Source organism: Capra hircus, unplaced genomic scaffold (assembly GCF_001704415.2).
Source record: "Capra hircus breed San Clemente unplaced genomic scaffold, ASM170441v1, whole genome shotgun sequence".
Lineage (NCBI taxonomy): Eukaryota > Metazoa > Chordata > Mammalia > Artiodactyla > Bovidae > Capra > Capra hircus.
Genome location: NW_017189540.1, coordinates 14,950 through 33,111, shown reverse-complemented (window position 1 = coordinate 33,111; position 18,162 = coordinate 14,950). Strand labels below are relative to the sequence as shown.

Genomic DNA, 18,162 nt, shown 5'->3' with positions numbered 1-18,162 from the left:
CCATCCTCCTGGGTCTGCTAGGTGGGGTGGACAGGCACTAACCCTAACCCCGGTGGGTGGTGAGCATGTGACTTGGGATGAACCCCCCAGGCTCCTGGGGTCCAGCCCCCCCTCAGCAGGCCAGGGCTGCCCTGGGGGTGCCCACATGGTCCCAGGGCCCCCACAGTCATGGTGTCTTCCAGGATCCCCAGTGCTTGGCCACCCAGTTCCTCCCAGCTCCATTCCCAACTCCTCCCAGTCTGCAGGACACAGGAAGGACAGTGCAGGTCACTTCTGGCCTCTGGTCCCCTCTCCTCCCAGCATCCCCCCACCTGCTCCCCGGGGTTCCCCCCAGTCCTAGAAGCTGTACCCCAAGAACTCAGGGGAGCAGAGCTCACCTCAGAGCTGCCTCAGACACAGGCAGGTGACTGCTGGGCCTGACAGGGCTCAGCAGCTGAGACTGCAGGTTGTACAGGACAGGTTTCAGCAGCTGAGACTGCAGGTTCTGCAGGACAGGCTCAGCAGCTGAGACTGCAGGTTCTACAGGACAGGCTCAGCAGCTGAGACTCCAGGTTCTGCAGGACAGGGCTCAGCAGCTGAGACTCCAGGTTCTACAGGACAGGGCTCAGCAGCTGAGACTCCAGGTTCTGCAGGACAGGGCTCAGCAGCTGAGACTCCAGGTTCTGCAGGGCAGGGCTCAGCAGCTGAGACTCCAGGTTCTGCAGGACAGGCTCAGCAGCTGAGACTCCAGGTTCTGCAGGACAGGTTTCAGCAGCTGAGACTCCAGGTTCTGCAGGACAGGTTTCAGCAGCTGAGACTCCAGGTTCTGCAGGACGGGGCTCAGCAGCTGTGGCGCATAGGGTGGGCTGCTGCACAGCACGTGGGAAACTTCCTGGATCAGGGATAGACCTCACGTCTCCTGCATTGGCAGATGGATTTGCCGAGCTGTCGGGGAAGCCCTGGTTTCTTTTCCGACCCAGAAGCCGTGCACTGTGCTCCATCAACCTTGGACTTTGAAGGATACTTCCAGGATTATCATGAAAGCTGCTAGCAACCTCTCAGTTGTCTGGTCACAAAAAGCCACAAAATGGGACTTCCCTGGGGGTCCAGCGGTTAACATCCTGTGCTTCCAATGCACGGGGTGGTGATGCCATCCAACCTTCTCATCCTCAGCTGCCCCCTTCTCCTGCTGCCCTCAGTCTTTCCCAGTACTGGGGTCTTTCCCAAAGAGTTGGCTCTTTCCATCAGGAGGCCAAAATATTGGAGTTTCAGCATCAGTCTTTCCAATGAATAATCAGGGTTGATGTCCTTTGGGATTGACTGCTTTGATCTCCTTGCTGTTCAAGGGATTCTGAAGAGTGTTTTCCAGGCTCACAGTTGGAAACCATCAATTCTTCGGCGCTCAGCCTGCCTTATGGTTCCATTCTCACATCTGTGCGTGACTTCCAGAGAAGCCATCGCTTTGCTTATAGACCACTGTCGGCAAAGTGATGTCTCTGCTATTTAGTACTCTGTCTAGGTTTGTCACAGCTTTTCTTCCAAGGAGCAAGCATCTTTTAATTTCGTGGCTGCAGTCACCGTCCACAATGATTTTGGAGCCCAGGAAAATAGTCTGTCACTGTTTCCATTGTTTCTCCATCTTTTTGCCATGAAGGGATGGGACCTGATACCATGATCTTAGTTTTTTGAATGCTGAGTATCAAGCCAGCTTTTTCACTTCTCTCTTTCACCCTCATCAAGAGACTCTTTAGTTCCTCTTCACTTTCTGCCATTAGGGTGGTGTTATCTGCATGTATTGTTGCTGTTTCTCCCAGCAATCTTGATTCCAGCTTGTGCTTCTTCCAGCCCATCTATGAGGTACTCTGCATATAAGTTAAATAAGCAGGGCGGCAGTGTACAGCCTTGACATACTCCTTTCCCAATTTTGAACCAGTCGATTGTTCCATGTCCAGTTCTAACTTGCTTCTTGACCTGCATACAGCTTTCTCAGGAGCCAGGTAAGGTAGTCTGGTATTCCCATCTCTTGAAGAATTCTCCACAGTCTGTTGAGATCCACACAGTCAAAGGCTTTTGTGTAGTCAATGAAGCAGATGTTTTACTGGATCTGTGAGCCAACAGATGTTGGCAGTTTGATCTCTGGTTCCTCTGCCTTATCTAAATCAGGCTTATACATCTGGAAGTTCTCGGTTCACATACTGTTGAAGCCTAGCTTTAAGGATTTAGAGCATTACCTTGCTAGCATGTGAAAGGAATGCAGTTGTGTGGTAATTTGAACATTCTTTGGCATTGCCCTTCTTTAGGATTGAAATGAAAACTGACCTTTTCCAGTCCTGTGGTCACTGCCAAGGTTTCCAGAGTTGCTGGCATCTTGAGTGGAGCACTTTAACAGCACCATCTTGTAGGATTTGAAATAGCTCAGCTGGAATTCCATCAGCTCCACTGTTTGTACTGTTGCTTCCTAAGGCCCACTTGACTTTGCACTCCAGGATGTCTGGCTTTAGGTGAGTGATCACACTATTGTGGTTATCCAGGTTATTAAGACCTGTTTTTTTTTAACAGTTCTTCTGTGTATCCTTGCTACCTCTTCTTAGTATCTTCTGCTTTAGTTAGGCCCGTACCATTTCTGTCCTTTATTGTGCCCGTCTTTGTATGAAATGTTCCCTTGGTATCTCCGATTTTCTTGAAGAGATCTCCAGTCTTTCCCATTCTATTGTTTTCCTGCTTCTTTGCTTAATTCAAATCCCTTGTGATGATACAGTGGAGTGACAAACAGATTCAAGGGGTAGATCTGGCACACAGAGTACCAGATCTATGGCCCGAGGTTCCTAACACTGTACAGGAGGTGGTGGTCAGAAGCATCCACAAGAAAAATACAGGCATAACGGCAAACTGGTTGTCTGAGGAGGCCTTACAAATTGCTGAGAAGAGACAGGCAAAGGAGACACGGAAAGATACGGCCACGTGAATGCAGAGTTCCAAAGAACAGCAAGGAGAGACAGGGAGGCCTTCTTAGGTGAGCCACCAGGGCAGCCCCTCATCTAATAAGAGGGATTTCTCAGTGGCATCGCTCTGCGCTCAGTGCCCCCTACGGACAGTGTGTCATACTGCGCCCCCACCCCCTCGACCCACCTGGGGGTTGTGTCGGCCGCTCTCAGCGCCCAGGGGGAGGGGGTTCCCCAGCCTCTCCCATGGGGAATCCACAGACCCAGGAGTCTCCTTGGAAGATGCGATTGTACTAATCACGCAGTCGCCTTTAATCATCACCTCACACCCTACATCCACTGAGAGACACGGAAGACCGAGGAGCGCATGGACCCTGCCACCCGGCCCCACCTCTGCAGCCACCCACATTCCGTGGATGGATGGATGGACTGCCAGCCCCGCAGGACAGGCCTGACAACAGCCTCGGCGATGCCCAGCTCCTCAGCGCGCCGTCTGTCAGCCCCAGGCGGCTTCCGGTTCAGGCCGGTGACGTCACAGGACGCAACCGAGGCGGAGCCTCCGGGATGCCCGGCTCCACCCACGTGCTGTCCGTCAGCCCCAGGCGGCTTCCGGTTCAGCCCGGTGACGTCACAGGAGGCGCCCGAGGAGCAGCCCCCGGGATGCCCGGCTCCGCCCGCGCGCCGTCCGTCAGCCCCGAAGCAGCTTCCGGTTCAGCCCAATGACGTCGCTGACAAACCCGCTGGCCCCGATGAAGTCGCCCGCGATGATGTTGGTGCAGCCGGCGGCCGACCCCGGGCACTGGGCCCGCACCCACGCGCACAGGTAGGGGAGCCCCGACAGGGTCAGCTTCTGCAGCGACCAGGCTGGGTGGACGAGGATGAACTCCAGGTTCTCCGTGAGGTTGATGCCGGCCACGAACAGCCCGCCTGGGACGAGAGAGGGGCTGCTGTTCACGGTGTCGGCTCCAGCCGCCCTCGTGTGCGGTCACTAACCCACGGGGTCACGTGGCCAGCCACCCCATGTGGTCACCGACTCACACGGTCGCCCGCCCACGGGGTCAGCAACTCAGACCGGTCACCCACCCACACAGTTACCCACCCACTCGGTCACCCGTCCATGTGGTCACCTGCCCATGTGACCACTAACCCATGGGGTCACCCACCCATGTGACCACTAACCCATGCGGTCACCCGCCCATGTGACCACTAACCCATGCGGTCACCCGCCCATGTGACCACTGACCCATGCGGTCACCCGCCCATGTGACCACTGACCCATGCGGTCACCCGCCCATGTGACCACTAACCCATGCGGTCACCTGCCCATGCGGTCACCCGCCCAGGCGGTCACGTGCCCATGTGACCACTAACCCATGGGGTCACCCGCCCATGTGACCACTAACCCATGCGGTCACCCGCCCAGGCGGTCACGTGCTCATGTGACCACTAACCCATGGGGTCACCCGCCCATGCCGTCACCCCATCCAGACTCTGGCCTCCGCAGCAGTCAGAGCTTCAGATGTCCGACAGAGACCAAAGTTCAGACAGCAGGGGCTCACAGGGGTGTTGACTCATGAGTTTCTCCTGTTAGAGAGGGCAGGCAGGCTGGACGGTGACCCCAAAGATGTCCACGTCCTGACCCTGTGTCGTGGACACAATAATGTGTGCACGGATGTCCACATCCTGACCCCCTGTGGTGGACACAGTAACGTCCCCTAACACGTCATGTTCCGTTTCTCCACTTGAACCCAAAGCCAGCCCGAAGCCCTCGGACAAGCGTATGACCAGGTGTCCTGGTGCGAGGCGGCACTCACCTGGGCGGCCGCAGCTCTTCATGCGCTCCAGGTAGTGGACCAGGTCCTGGGGCTTCACCTTGTTCCCCCACCAGTAGGGGATCCCGGGCCACAGTTCCACGTGCCGGCTCACGGACGCCTCGTCCTCGTACGACAGGATGACCTGCTGGCCCCGTGACCACAGCTGGCGCAGAGTCGGCACCTCCTGGGGGGGGAATCAGCCGGGTGCCTGTGAGACGTGTGCACAGGGGCTACTGGGGTGCCTTGTGACACGCTGTGTCAGTTATTGGGGGTGTCCCAGAAGCTACAGTGATGTGTGGGTTATTGGGGTGTCTGTGAGCAGTGACGGGCTGGTTATCGGGTTCTCTGTGAGAAGAGAGTCGTGGGTGGGTTATTGACGTGTCTCAGTAGAGACACTGGTGGGTAGGTCACTGGGGTGTCTGAGTGGAGACGGTGATGGGTTATTGGGGTGTCTTGAGCAGTGACTTGTAGATTTTGGGGGTGTTTGAGTGGAGACTCTGGTGGGTAGATTACTTGGGTGTCTTGAGCAGTGATGGGCAGATTATGGCGGTTCCTGAGTGGAAACAGAGGTGGGTGGATTAATGGGGTTTCTGATAGGAAATGGCAGGTGGGTGACTGGGGCATCTCGAGGAGTGACTGATGGATTTTGGGGGAGTCTGAGTGGAGACCGGGCAGGGTGGACTACTGGGGGTGCCTGTGGCCAGTGATGGGCTGGTTACTGGGGTGTGAGTGGCGATAGTGGTGGGTGGAGTACGGCGCTTCCGCGAGAGGCGTCACCTGGCGCCTGAATCAGCCTCACCCGCCGAGCGGATGGTCCATGATTACAGTGGAGCCTGGCGCTCCCCCCACCCCTGCTGCCGAGAGCGGGGAGCCCCGCTCACCCCGCGGGGACACAGCATGTCCCCGAAGATGTTCTTGATGCAGCCCACCAGGTACTCGTGCAGGTCCTCCGTCACGCCCTCGAAGTTTCTGCACGCCAGGATGACCACCTCCCGGGGGTGGCCCTCCAGCCACTCGGAGATCTCCGTGAGCGTGTCCTGGGCGGGGGTGGCGAGAAGGGCCTCGTGTGAGAGACGAAGGGGTGTGGGTGGGGGCTTCCCCCAGCACGACCACTCCACAGACGGGTCAGGGGGTCCTGACACAGAAAGACACAGAGCAAGGCGCCTGCTCCCAAGGGACCCAGCCTCTCCCGAGTGGCAGCGGGGAGCCGTGGGTGTGTGTACACGCTCCTGTGGGTATGGTGCACACACGTGTGTGCATGTGGTCAGGGCCTGTGTGTGCACAGATGTGCGTGTGTGTGCACGCACAGCAGCAGGGAGCAGTGCTCATAGGCTTGTGTGGAGTGTGCACTGCAGGGAGCGTGCGAGGCCGGCAGGGTGCGCGCACACCCAGGCCCAGGGACGGCGCCCCCAGACCCCGAGGGTCGCTGGTGTCTACGGTGGGGGCACAGGGGCCGTGGCCAGAGGAAGCCGTGCAGTGACTCGGCGGCCGAGAGGATGGACTGGACACAGGAAGACACGCTGAGGACCCGGTTCAGCCAAACTGCGGGAGACGCCCCAGAGGCCAGGGCTGCAGGTGTGAGTTCAGAAACGCATGCTGGTTGGGGATTCTGAGTGGCTGATGCCAGAGGCCAGCCCTCTCCTGCCTGGAGTGGACGTGTATCCATCCCCTTACCTTAGGAGTCAGCATCTTCTAACTGGGGTGGACATGTGTCCATCCTCCTACGGGTCAGCCTCTTGATTGGAGGGGACGTGGGTCCATCTGAGTGGACCTGTCTGTCCCCTTAGGGGTAAGCGTCTTCTAACTGAGGTGGACGTGTGTCTGTCTGAGTGGCCGTGTGTCTGCCCCCTTAGAGTTTGGCGTCTTCTAACGGGTGGACGTGTGTCTATCCTGTCAGGGGTTCACCTCTATTGACTGGAGGGGACGTGGGTCCATCTGAGTGGATGTGTGTCTGTCTCCTTAGGCGTCAGTGTCTTCTAACTGGGGTGGACGTGTGTCCATCTGAGTGGACGTGTGTCTGCCCCCTTAGGGGTCAGCGTCTTCTAATTGGGGTGGACGTGTGTCTGTCTGAATGGGTGTGCGTCCGCCCCCTTAGGGGTCAGCATCTTCTAACTGGGGTGGGCCTGTGTTGCCCCTTACAGGTCAGCCTGTCCTGCCTGGACCGCACGTGGCTGTCCCTGGCTGGCGGCCCCCGCCCGTGCGCGCCCACCTCCACGAGGGCCGTCGTGTACACCATGTGGACGAAGTGCAGGTTACTCTCGGAGCCCTCCTCCATGTGTGCGATCCGCAGGTCCAGGTACCGCACGCCCGCATCCAGCTGCTCCGTGACGCTCAGCACCTGCACACAGGGGTCGGTCACCGGTGCTGGGCACAGGGTGGCCCTGCCTCGGCTCGTCGCCACCCTCGAGGGCTGGGCCCGCGCTGAGGATGCCCAGCTGAGGGCCGCGTCGTCCACCGTGAAGTCAGCAGTGTTGGAGCCGCCAGGCTCAGGTCCTGCTTCTGGGAACAGGGTCTGCAGGGTCACTGGTCACGTGCAGCCACAGAGCCCAGGCCCAGACTGTGGCCTTGGGGGTCCCTGCAGGGTCCAGCCTCACCCTCCTCCCTGGCAGTCCCTGGGCAGAAGCCCCCAGTGGGTTCACCAGCGCAGGCTCCAGGACATCCCAGCTGGACCCTCGGACGTGAGGACACACGGGACCCACAGAGGTCTGCCGCCACCCCCACAGAGGCGCTAGGGAAGGCAAGGAGGAACCAAGGGGCAGAAGGAAAGGAAGAAAGGTCTGCCTGCCGCGTGAATAAGAGGAAAAAGCAAAGAATAACAGCAACGGAAATGAAAAGGGAAAGCTGCTCAGTCGTGTCCAACTCTTGGCAGTCCCATGGACTGTGGCCCACAGACCCCTCTGTCCATGGGATTCTCCAGGCAGGATCACTGGAGTGGGGAGCCTTTCCCTTCTCCAGGGGGCATTCCCAACCCAGGGATCAAACCCAGGTCTCCCGCATTGCAGGCAGGCTCCTTACCAGCTGAGCCACCAGGGAAGCCATAACATAACTTAGTAGCAGAAAAGGTACTTTGTCCTCTACAAGGAATCGTAATGGCAAAGAAAACAAAAAGGGAGAAAAGTCGGAAAGAAAACAACAGGTGTGCTCTATCCAAACTAGGAGAAGCAAAGACTAATGTTAGCGTAGATCGGCAGCAGAAAATGGCAGTGTTCTCTACACAGCGTTATTAGGGAGAAGAAAAACATCTAAGGATTTAAAAAAAGGGAAAGAAAGCGATAGTCTCCCTCTATCCAAAGTAAAAGGAAAAGTAAAAATGAATATTAAAATCAGCTAGTAGCAGAAAACGGTACTGTGTTCTCTGCATGGAGTCGATAGAAAAAGAAAGAAAGAAAAGGATAAAAAAAGGGAAAGAAAGTCACAGACCCTCCCCCCCATCCAATGCAAAATGAAAGAAAAAGCAAAGACTAATATGAATATTGTCAGCTGTGACTTGCCATCCACCTCTAAAAGGATTAAGTCGAGGGCTGCTGCAGCCGCTGACCTTCAACACCCCCCGAAAGACCCCCCCCCCCCACCACGCACACCCCAGGCCTCCCTGGCAGCCGTACCACTTGAGACCCCGGCACCCAGGCCTCCCAGGACGGAGGGACCCCGGCACCAAGGGACCCTCAGAGCAGAGGGCCCCCAGCCCTACAGGCCTCCTGGGCTCTGGTGGACCTGCCCCTCTGGGTGCGAGCTGCAGGCGCCTGACTGGAGCAGGAATGAGGCTTGCCCACATTCCAGCCCTTGCTCTCCGCCCCTCAGGTCCCACAGCAGGATTCCAGCAACTGGGGACCTCCCAGGGGGAAGCAATTACACATTGCAGGAGGTAGCAATTACACGAGGCCAGAGGTGCAATTACACGAGGCAAGAGGTGCGCTTGACAGCCTCGGGTCCCCTGGGGAGGACCAGCCTGGGAGCCGAAAAACCAGGAACGTGAGTGCCCCCCACGCAGGGTACAGGAAGGCGGGGCCGCCTGCCCCCGAGGTGGGCCCTTGTTCTTGCGGCCCCTGGGCCCAGGCGGGTTCTCTACCCCCCACCATCCACCCCCAGCTGGCCTGTGTGCCAGCAACAGGGCTGCTGCCAGTTGGTGCCCCCTCCTCACAGGCCCCACCATCGACCCCTCCATCCTGCACAGTGACTGCCGCCCACCTGGCTTCTCCCCACCCCTAAACCCTGTGCCGCCGGGAGGAGTGCTGCAGGGGGAGGGAGGGAGTGCCTGCGTCTGGTTCTCTGGGACCCCACGGGCTGCAGCCCGCCAGGCTCTCTGTCCATGGGAGTCTCCAGGCCAGCACACTGGAGTGGGCGGCCATTTCCTCCTTCAGGGGATCTTCCCCCACCCAGGGATCAAACCTGAGTTCCCTGCATTGCAGGCGGATTCCTTACCATCTGAGCCACCAAGGAATCCTCCCTGGAGGGGGTGTCGAGCTGCAAACACAAAGCCACCTCAGAGGACGTGGGAACTCAGCTATTGCTTATCTGGGAGCAGGAAGGAGCTGTCCTCAGCTGCACAATGGGCGGGACCCTCCCCCTTCCTCCCCCCCCCCCCCCCAGCCTCTGACTTCAGCCTGTGATCCCCCAGCCTCTGACTTCAGCCTGTGATGCTCTTAGTTCGTGGCTTCAGGCTGGTCCACAGTAAAGCTCTGTCCTTTGCTACCTTTCTGGGAGGCTCGCTGGGTCGGGAGATCCCCTGCAGGAGGGCATGGCAACCCACTCCAGTGTTCTTGCCTGCAGAATCCCACTGGTGGAGGAGCCTGGTAGACTTTAGTCCATGGGGTTGCAAAGAGGCAGACACGACTGAGCGGCTCAAGAACAGTTGAGCTGCACAGCGGGTTTGTTCTCCATCCTGTTCCCCCACAGGGATGAGGACACCGCCCTGGGGTCACACCAGCGGCTGGAGCTGGGCCAGGGCTGGGCGTGCCTGCACAGCCTCACCTGTGTGGTGGACCACTTGAGCACCACGGGCAGGGTGACGCACGGCAGCACTTTGCGCAGAAGCTGCAGCAGCCTCGGCTCCTGGCTGGAGATGGGCGACTTCTTGTTCAGGCAGTAGGTCATCGTGTCGTGACTCCCTGCAGGCACACCAGGCGGGGGACACGTCACCCCCGAGCCTGCCCCCTGTGCCCCCGGGCCGCCCTTGGGACGCACGGCTGTAGCGCCGCAGGGCGCAGGGAATCCTGAAAGTCACGTCCACCTGGACCGTGGAACTGAATCCTGTTTCGCAGTGGGGTCTCTGCAGATGGGAGCAAGTGGAGGGCATTTAAGGAGTCCCGGTTTTGGACAGGAAAGGCTTCAGATGGCTTCTGATTTCAAGGTGTGTGGTTTCCCAGGTGGTGTTCCTGGCAAAGAACCCGCCCGCCAATGCAGGAGACATAAAAGACGCAGGTTTTATCCCTGGGTCAGGAAGGTCCCCTGGAGGAGGGCCCGGCAGCCCACTCCAGGATTCCTGCTTGGAGAATCCCACGGAAAGAGGATCCTGGCGGGTGCAGTCCGTGGGGTTGCAGAGAGTGTGACTGAGTGAATGCAGACAGACCCTCTAGTTACAAGTACTTTGAAGTTACTCATGGTATTTTCAGGCTCTTTATGGCTCCAGTTTCATCTATTCTTTTTCCTTTTAAATCTGTGTGGTCTGTTTCAGAGACAGTGTGCTCAGATTCACACCTTAGCAGTTACCAGGGGACAATCCAGAAATCCTTCCCTCTGTCTCTGAACATAGGTCTGGATGAGCTTTATTTCTTTCTCCCATCTTTTTTTAAATTTATTCTCAGGGTCAAGGGATGGGAAGGAGGATTTACAAGTTCACAGTATAATTTGATTTGATGCTGTATGGAAGAGTGGATGGGAGGGTGGATAAGTGGGTGGATGGATGGATGGATGGATGGTGGGTGGGTGGAGGGATGGAGGGAGGGATAGATGGGGGGTGGTTGGATGCATGGGTGGATGGATGGTGAGTTGGTGGTTAGACGGATGGATGAGTGGGTGGATGGACAATGAGTGGGTGGATGAGTGGATGGCCGGTGAGTGGGTGGATGGACGGATGGGTGGGTTCTCAGCATGTGGTCCATGCACACGGTGGTCTGCGACTCACCATGAAAAGGAGTGAAGCTCTAACACAGGCTACATAGTGGACGGACCGTGAACACATGACGGTGAGTGAGAGGAGCAGAGAAGGAGACGTTTTCCATGTGCATTTATAAGAAATGTCCAGAACAGGCACATTTGCAAAGACGGAAGCAGGTGAGAGGTGCCCGGGCCTGGGAGAGGGCCTCAGGAGTTCTGTGTAAGGAGAGCGGGCCCCTCGTGGGTGCAGGCGGCCTGAAGACCCGGACGCCCCCTCCTTGTGGAGCCCCCACGGCCTTGCTCGCCGGGAAGCAGCCGAAAGGCGGAGACGGGGTCCGCGGTTCCCTGGCTACTCCACACCCGCAGGGAAGGGCCGTGTGGGCCCCTCCTAGGGAGGGTGGGGTGGTGGGCATCAAACCCCAGAGCCGTCGAGAGGGCGAGGAGGAGTCTGAGGCTGCCTTGCCTAGGAAACGGCACTTCCTGTTGGTCCCGCTGCTCGTGTGCGCGCCCAGCGGGCAGTGCCCAGGGTCGTGGCCAGAGGAGTGTGCGTGGAGAACGGCGCGTTTGCACCTTGGGAGGTAAGCAGGCTGGTGCTGGCCGGCGGGGACCCTCCCCGCCCAGGCCCCGGTGGCTGCCCCTCCGATGGCCTGAGCACAGCAGTGTCGCCCTGGAAGTGCCCGCCTACCTGGGTACCTCCAGGCATTCCCAAGTCGAGATGCCCGCCCACGGCTGAGCTTTGCAGCACTTTGCGACCAAACTGGCTGGAGTCAAGAGGTTCCTCATTTTAACTAAATAGTTCCGGTACCACTTACCGAGTCGTCTGGGGCCAGGTGGACACCCTAAACTTTGGGCGCTCCGGGCCCAAGTGCAGAAGGTGCTGCCCGAGCTCTGATGGAAAGCGTGGGTGCGAAGGTGAGGGAGCTCAAGGTCCCGGGGGTCCCAGGGAGTAGGACAGTGGTCGAGAAAGCACGCCCCCTCCCCCCAGGGCTGGCACGTGTCCTGAAGGCAGGCTCTCTGGGGTTTATGTGCCTTCCGTGTTGAATGGGGATAAAGTGGAGCAGAGGGAAGGTGCTGGTGTGTATGTGAGCACTACGCGTGCACTCAAATGTGTGTGTGTTCCTTGCGTGTGTGCATGAGTGTTCCGTGTGTGCAATGTGTGTGTGCCTGCACGTGTGTGCCTGCACGTGTGTGCCTGCACGTTTGGCACTGAGGCTTCGCACACCCGGGACCGTCTGGAGGCCGCCTTCCCGCCGAGCCAAGCCTGCGGGGCCTCACCTGGGATGGAGAGCTGGTGCAGCGGCACGTCCCAGAGCCGAGAGCTCAGCGCCGACATCCAGTCCGCGTTCGCCTTGGAGGCGCAGGGCAGGCCGCGGAAGGAGCCGGCGGAGCTCACTTGCCCGCCCATCGGAGGCCGAGCCGGGAGATCTGCGGGAGGAAACGGGGCTCTGCAGGAGTTGAAACAGGACGTGCGCGGAGGCGTGGCTCAGAAATGGGAACCTGCGGGCTTCTCTCCAAGTGAAACCAAGTGAAAGGATGGGGTGCTGGCGAGGGGAGACAGCTCTAGAGACAGAAATGGACAGAGACATGAAGAGTCACGGGAGGTGAAGGGAGGGTTTGAGGGGGAGCAAGGGACGGGGGACAGGGACCAACAGACAGACCCCAGCACCTCAAGTCTGTTTTCCCTGCTGCTGGAGCTGGCGACCCCCTCCAGAGGGCCCCCCACCCTCGCGCTCTGCACCAGCCCCTCCTCTGAGGGGCCCCTGTTGAGCCTGCGGGGTCTGCAGGAATGGGGGCTTCCATCCTAGGGGGCTGGAGCGTAGGCACTAGGCCACACCTCCTTCACGCCCCCGAGGAGCTCTGTCCTCTGGTGGCTGTTGCTGCAGGAAACGAGACAGTATAGGCTCCCAGGATGAAGCGCCCGGCTGAGCAGCTAAGAAGCTGGGAGCGCCTCTGGTCAGGGTCTGAGTGTCCCCTCTCTCCTGTTACGGGTGGGTGTCCTGACAGGGCGGGGACAGGGAAGTGAAAACACTAGCGTCTTTACTACCGTGGGGCCAAGCGCGGCCATCCCGTGATGCAAGGAGACGATTTAAAACAGAATCACCTGGAGACAGGACTTGGGTGGCGGCCCCTGACATCGCTCCCGAGCCTCTGTGCCTCGTCTTCCCACCAGGGAGAGGGGAGAGAGCCTCCGCGTGGTGTTGAAGGTGACCCGGGACCCAGGAAGCCCCGTCCTCACCCCCCGTGTCCTGGAAACAGTTTCTGCAACAGTTTTCCTCCCTGTAGAGACTCAGATCCTCACTTCCCTGACCCGGCCACACAGACCAGTTCCTCCCCGGGATCGTCCATCGGGGCTGACCCGGTCAGAACATGGGCCTGCGACCCGCTGGTTCCGCCTGCCCAGCCCCAACTGCAGCCCCTGTCCCTGCTTGGGCAGAGGCCCCCCCTCACGGCTCCTCCCCAGTCAGGGCCTGTGGTCCACGTGCCACCAGGAGTGCCTTCATGGCAAACACACGCCTGGGCCTCTGTTCTTGTGTTTACTGCTCCCCATGGACAGGGGTGGTTCCCATTCTTCAGGTCCCCCCTATACAGTAATAGTCCCCTTCTGTTGTCACAGTCTCACCTCTACAGTAATAGTCCCCTTCTGTTCTCATAGTCCCCCCTATACAGTAATAGTCCCCTTCTGTTGTCATAGTCCCCCCCTACAGTAATAGTCCCCTTCTGTTGTCAGAGTCCCCCCATACAGTAATAGTTCCCTTCTGTTGTCAGAGTCCCCCCTATACAGTAATAATCCCCTTCTGTTGTCAGAGTACCCCCTATACAGTAATAATCCCCTTCTGTTGTCAGAGTCCCCCCTCTACAGTAATAGTCCCCTTCTGTTGTCAGAGTCCCCCCCCTACAGTAATAGTCCCCTTCTGTTGTCAGAGTCCCCCCATACAGTAATAGTTCCCTTCTGTTGTCAGAGTCCCCCCTATACAATAATAATCCCCTTCTGTTGTCAGAGTACCCCCTATACAGTAATAATCCCCTTCTGTTGTCAGAGTCCCCCCTATACAGTAATAATCCCCTTCTGTTGTCAGAGTACCCCCTATACAGTAATAATCCCCTTCTGTTGTCAGAGTCCCCCCTATACAGTAATAATCCCCTTCTGTTGTCAGAGTACCCCCTATACAGTAATAATCCCCTTCTGTTGTCAGAGTCCCCCCTCTACAGTAATAGTCCCCTTCTGTTGTCAGAGTCCCTCCCTACAGTAATAGTTCCCTTCTGTTGTCATAGTCCCCCCTACAGTAATAGTCCCCTTCTGTTGTCATAGTCCCCCCTACAGTAATAGTCCCCTTCTGTTGTCAGAGTCCCTCCCTACAGTAATAGTCCCCTTCTGTTGTCATAGTCCCCCCTACAGTAATAGTCCCCTTCCGTTGTCATAGTCCCCCCCTACAGTAATAGTCCCCTTCTGTTGTCAGAGTCCCTCCCTACAGTAATAGTTCCCTTCTGTTGTCAGAGTCCCCCCTCTACAGTAATAGTCCCCTTCTGTTGTCATAGTCCCCCCTACAGTAATAGTCCCCTTCCATTGTCATAGTCCCCCCCTACAGTAATAGTCCCCTTCTGTTGTCAGAGTCCCTCCCTACAGTAATAGTTCCCTTCTGTTGTCAGAGTCCCCCCTCTACAGTAATAGTCCCCTTCTGTTGTCATAGTCCCCCCTCTACAGTAATAGTGCCCCTCTGTTGTCAAAGTTCCCCTTCTACAGTAGTAGTCTCCCCTAGAGTAATGATCCTATAGTGTCATAGTCTCCTCTCTGCAATAATAGTCCTCCTCGATTCTAGTAGTCCCCATAATTACAATCGTCTGCTTCTGCTATCCCCCCTCTAGAGTAAAAGTCCTCTGTTGCTCTAATCTCCGTTTATGGTGAACGTCCCCCTCTACTGTCGGGGTCCACCCCCGTTGTAGTAAGTCTGTCTCTGTGGTAAGAGTCTCTCCTCCAATAATCTCCCTCTGTTGTCAGTGTTGCCCCTCCACAGTAATAGTCCCCCACTACAGTAAGGGTCCTTCTTTATTAGGGGTCCCCGCTCCACAGCAGGGCTTCCCTGCTGGCTCAGCTGGGAAGGAATCTGCCTGCAATGGAGGAGACTGGGTTCAGTCCCTGGGTTGGGAAGACTCCCTGGAGAAGGGAGAGGCCACCCGCTCCAGTATTGTGGCCTGGAGAATCCCACGGCCTGTGCAGAGTCAGACAGGACTGAGCGACTTTCACTTTCTCCACAGGAATATCCTCCCTACATGGTCATAGGCCCTGTGATGGCTGTATCTCCCCTCTATCATAGTAGTCACCTCTCTGCAGTAATATTGCCCCTTGCACAAATAAAGCCCTCAGTTCAATTCAGTCGCTCAGTCTTGTCCGACTCTCTGTGACACCAGGAATCGCTGCACCCCAGGCCTTTCTGTCCATCACCAACTCCCGGAGTTCACTGAGACTCACGTCCATCGAGTCCGTGATGCCATCCAGCCATCTCATCCTCTGTCGTCCCCTTCTCCTCCTGCCCCCAATCCCCCCCCAGCATCAGAGTCTTTTCCAATGAGTCAACTCTTCGTGTGAGGTGGCCAAAGTACTGGAGTTTCAGCTTTAGCATCAGTCCTTCCAATGACCACCCGGGGCTGATCTCGTTCAGAATGGACTGGTCGGCTCTCCTTGCAGTCCAAGGGACTCTCAAGAGTCTTCTCCACAGTTCAAAGCCCCACCTCTGTGTAATCATCCCCTCTCTAGAGTAATGCTCCTGCCTGAAGGACTCTTTTCCTGTAACAGTCCCCTTTCCTCTTCACAATGACCCTTCAGAATAAAAGTCTCTTTCTAATCCGAACACGATTTTCAACAGCTTCAAGGAGATGCGAGTAGAACACACAGCTAAACAGTGTGTCAGAAGTCCGAGCCCAGCGCCCTGGGGAGCCCCGCGCAGCGCCGTGGGGAGCACCTGCGGGTGCGTGCGCCCCGGCTGCTAGTGCTCCTCTGGTGCGTCTGTGTCAGCACCCTGGGGACACCTGTGGGTGTGTGTCTGTCTCTTCCCTTCGCAGAGGAGACCTCCCCATAACACAGGGCTCCTGCCCAGTCCTGAGCCCTCCTGTCTCCACATCCCCGGACGTCTGTTCCGTCAGAATCCGGGTCACTGAGTCACAAGCCCTTCACCCTCCCGTGTGCGCTGGCCTGAGACCCTGGTGGCTTCATTGTGAAGGGAGGGAAAACGCCATCCCCCGGGGACACCAATCCCGTCCTTGCAGGACGCTCCCGTCTCCCCGGTACACACGTGTGGGTCACCGACCCTCTCTCCCTTGGCTGTGAGCCCCAGCTGTCTGGTTTCCGAGTGCAGATTCAGGAATGCTCGGGGCCACGCAGCCTTGAGGCCTCGGACAGCACCCCAGGGAGCACGCCCCCATGGCTTCCGCGGGCTCCGCGGGGCACTTCCTCAGGCGCCTGCCACGCCCTCTGTGTCCTCGGGCCACTCAGGTGAGCGTGCGGGGCGCCTGCCGGTGAGGGCAGGTTCCGCCCCCGCGGGCCCCGGGGAGACACGGGGGAGGCCCCGTGTGACCGCACGCACGTCTGCGGGTGGGACGGGCACACAGGCGCCCAGGGCATAGTTCTGAGGTGAATGAATGGATGGAGCAACGCAGGGCCGGCGAACCCAGCACATGGTCGTTCCTGTCGTCCTGCTCACCCGGCCCCGAGTGGTGGGCAGGCTTCACAAGCGATAGGCTCCTAGACCTTTGCTCAGGTCCACAAACTCACCAGCCCCCTGAAAGGCTCACTGGGTCCCCAAGATACTCGCCAGCCCCGTGAAACACTCTCTGGATCCCCAAACTCACCAGCCCCCTGAAAGGCTCACTGGGTCCCCAAGATATGAAACGCTCACTGGGTCCCCTAAAGTCACCAGCCCCCTGAAAGGCTCACTGGGTCCCCAAGATATGAAACGCTCACTGGGTCCCCTAAAGTCACCAGCCCCCTGAAAGGCTCACTGGGTCCCCTAAACTCACCAGCCCCCTGAAAGGCTCACTGGGTCCCCAAGATATGAAACGCTCACTGGGTCTCCTAAACTCACCAGCCCCCTGAAAAGCTCACTGGGTCCCCAAGATATGAAACGCTCACTGGGTCCCCTAAACTCACCAGCCACCTGAAAGGCTCACTGGGTCCCCAAGATATGAAACGTTCACTAGGTCCCCTAAACTCACCAGCCCCCTGAAAGGCTCACTGGGTCCCCAAGCACTTCCCGGGCTCCCAAAGTGCCCACCCACCCCGACCAGCCCCTGGCCCTACCCCCTCAGCGTCAGGACAGGATGGAGACCTAGGTCATCAGCTGTCCTCCCCGAGTGGCACCAGCCAGCACAGGTCAGCACCGGCTCGGCACTCGTGATGGGCTTGAAACTGCGCCCCGCGAGCTGCAGTCCAGGGCCCCTGTCGGGCTCCGCGCTCGCGCCCGGAGGGACTCTCCTTCCACCTGCAGACGCCAGGTGGACGCCTCCCTTCCCCCGGGAGGTCTCAGCCCTCCAGCCCCTCCCGCTGCCCAGTCCAGCCGCCCAGGGCCCGGGGGCCAGAGCGCGCAGACCTCCCGGGACCCCCGCCTCACCGAGGGAGTCTGTCCGCGTGTCTCCCCGGGGGACGCCGCGTGCGCACCGCACTCTCTGACCGCGGAGTCCAGCGGGAACTCCCGGCTGCTCGCTGAGCTCGTTTGGCCCGCGGGAGCCTCAGGCGTTTCCTCAAAGGCCTGACTGGATGCCGGAAACACCCACTCCCCGAGGTGGGGGAACCGCCTCCTAGACATGCCCCGCCCCGCCCCCTGCATCGCCCGGCTCTAGGCGGGGGACTCTTGTGCGGACAGCGCTGCCTGGCCGGGTTGGGGGGCCCGGGTGCCCCCGACGGACAGTCTGCAGGGCCCAGCCCTGCCCAGGGGCCGTCGTGGGTCCAGCGCCCAGACGGTGGGATGCCAGCGCGATCCAGGTGTGACCACGGGGGCCCTGAGGGCCGTGAGCTGGGCTAGGGCGACCTGACTACCTGGTTGAGCGCTGGCCGCTGTCCAGCATGTGGTCGCTGCCGCCCAGGACCGGAGCAAACAGGACTGTCAGCCCAGGGCTCCGTTGCATCATCCAGGCCTCCAAGCCTTTGATCCCGCCGGGTCACACTGGGTGGCAGGTGGCCAAGTCCTCCACTGAAGTGTCCAGCCCCGAGTGGCCCTTGTCCCAGCCCTGACTGCGGTGTGTGGTCTCCGCCGGTGAAGGTGGACCCCCAGGGCGAGTCCTCGCCTGCAGCCCCGCCGGCCCCAGGTGACAGAGCCCAGGAGGGTCTGTCCCTCGCCCTC

General features: G+C 58.8%; 1 protein-coding gene across 2 annotated transcripts; it reads right to left on the bottom strand.

The window, feature by feature from the left end:
• Positions 1–2,635: 2,635 nt before the first annotated feature.
• PLCXD1 (phosphatidylinositol specific phospholipase C X domain containing 1) lies at positions 2,636–17,654 on the bottom strand. 2 transcript variants are annotated; one of them, XM_018044435.1, is made up of 7 exons: positions 17,434–17,654; positions 12,107–12,256; positions 9,707–9,843; positions 6,945–7,073; positions 5,617–5,772; positions 4,736–4,919; positions 2,636–3,848 (listed from the first exon to the last, which is right to left on the bottom strand). In XM_018044435.1, the coding sequence occupies exons 2-7, from the start codon at positions 12,234–12,236 to the stop codon at positions 3,610–3,612; spliced, it is 975 nt and encodes a 324-aa protein (XP_017899924.1). In that variant the 5' UTR covers positions 12,237–12,256; positions 17,434–17,654; the 3' UTR covers positions 2,636–3,609. The 2 variants fall into 2 exon arrangements, with proteins under 2 accessions (XP_017899924.1, XP_017899923.1); XM_018044434.1 differs by having other exon boundaries at positions 3,192–3,848; positions 12,107–12,391; positions 17,434–17,653.
• Between the last annotated feature and the right edge of the window lie 508 nt (positions 17,655–18,162).

What these genes read in the sequence shown, in the direction of transcription:
- PLCXD1 (XM_018044435.1), bottom strand. Translation starts at nt 12,236, where the DNA reads ATGGGCGGGCAAGTGAGCTCCGCCGGCTCCTTCCGCGGCCTGCCCTGC. An exon ending in GCACCAGCTCTCCATCCCAG is followed by an intron (nt 9,844 to 12,106) that starts GTGAGGCCCCGC and finishes GTGTGCCTGCAG; the next exon opens with GGAGTCACGACACGATGACC. An exon ending in TCAAGTGGTCCACCACACAG is followed by an intron (nt 7,074 to 9,706) that starts GTGAGGCTGTGC and finishes CCCTGTGTGCAG; the next exon opens with GTGCTGAGCGTCACGGAGCA.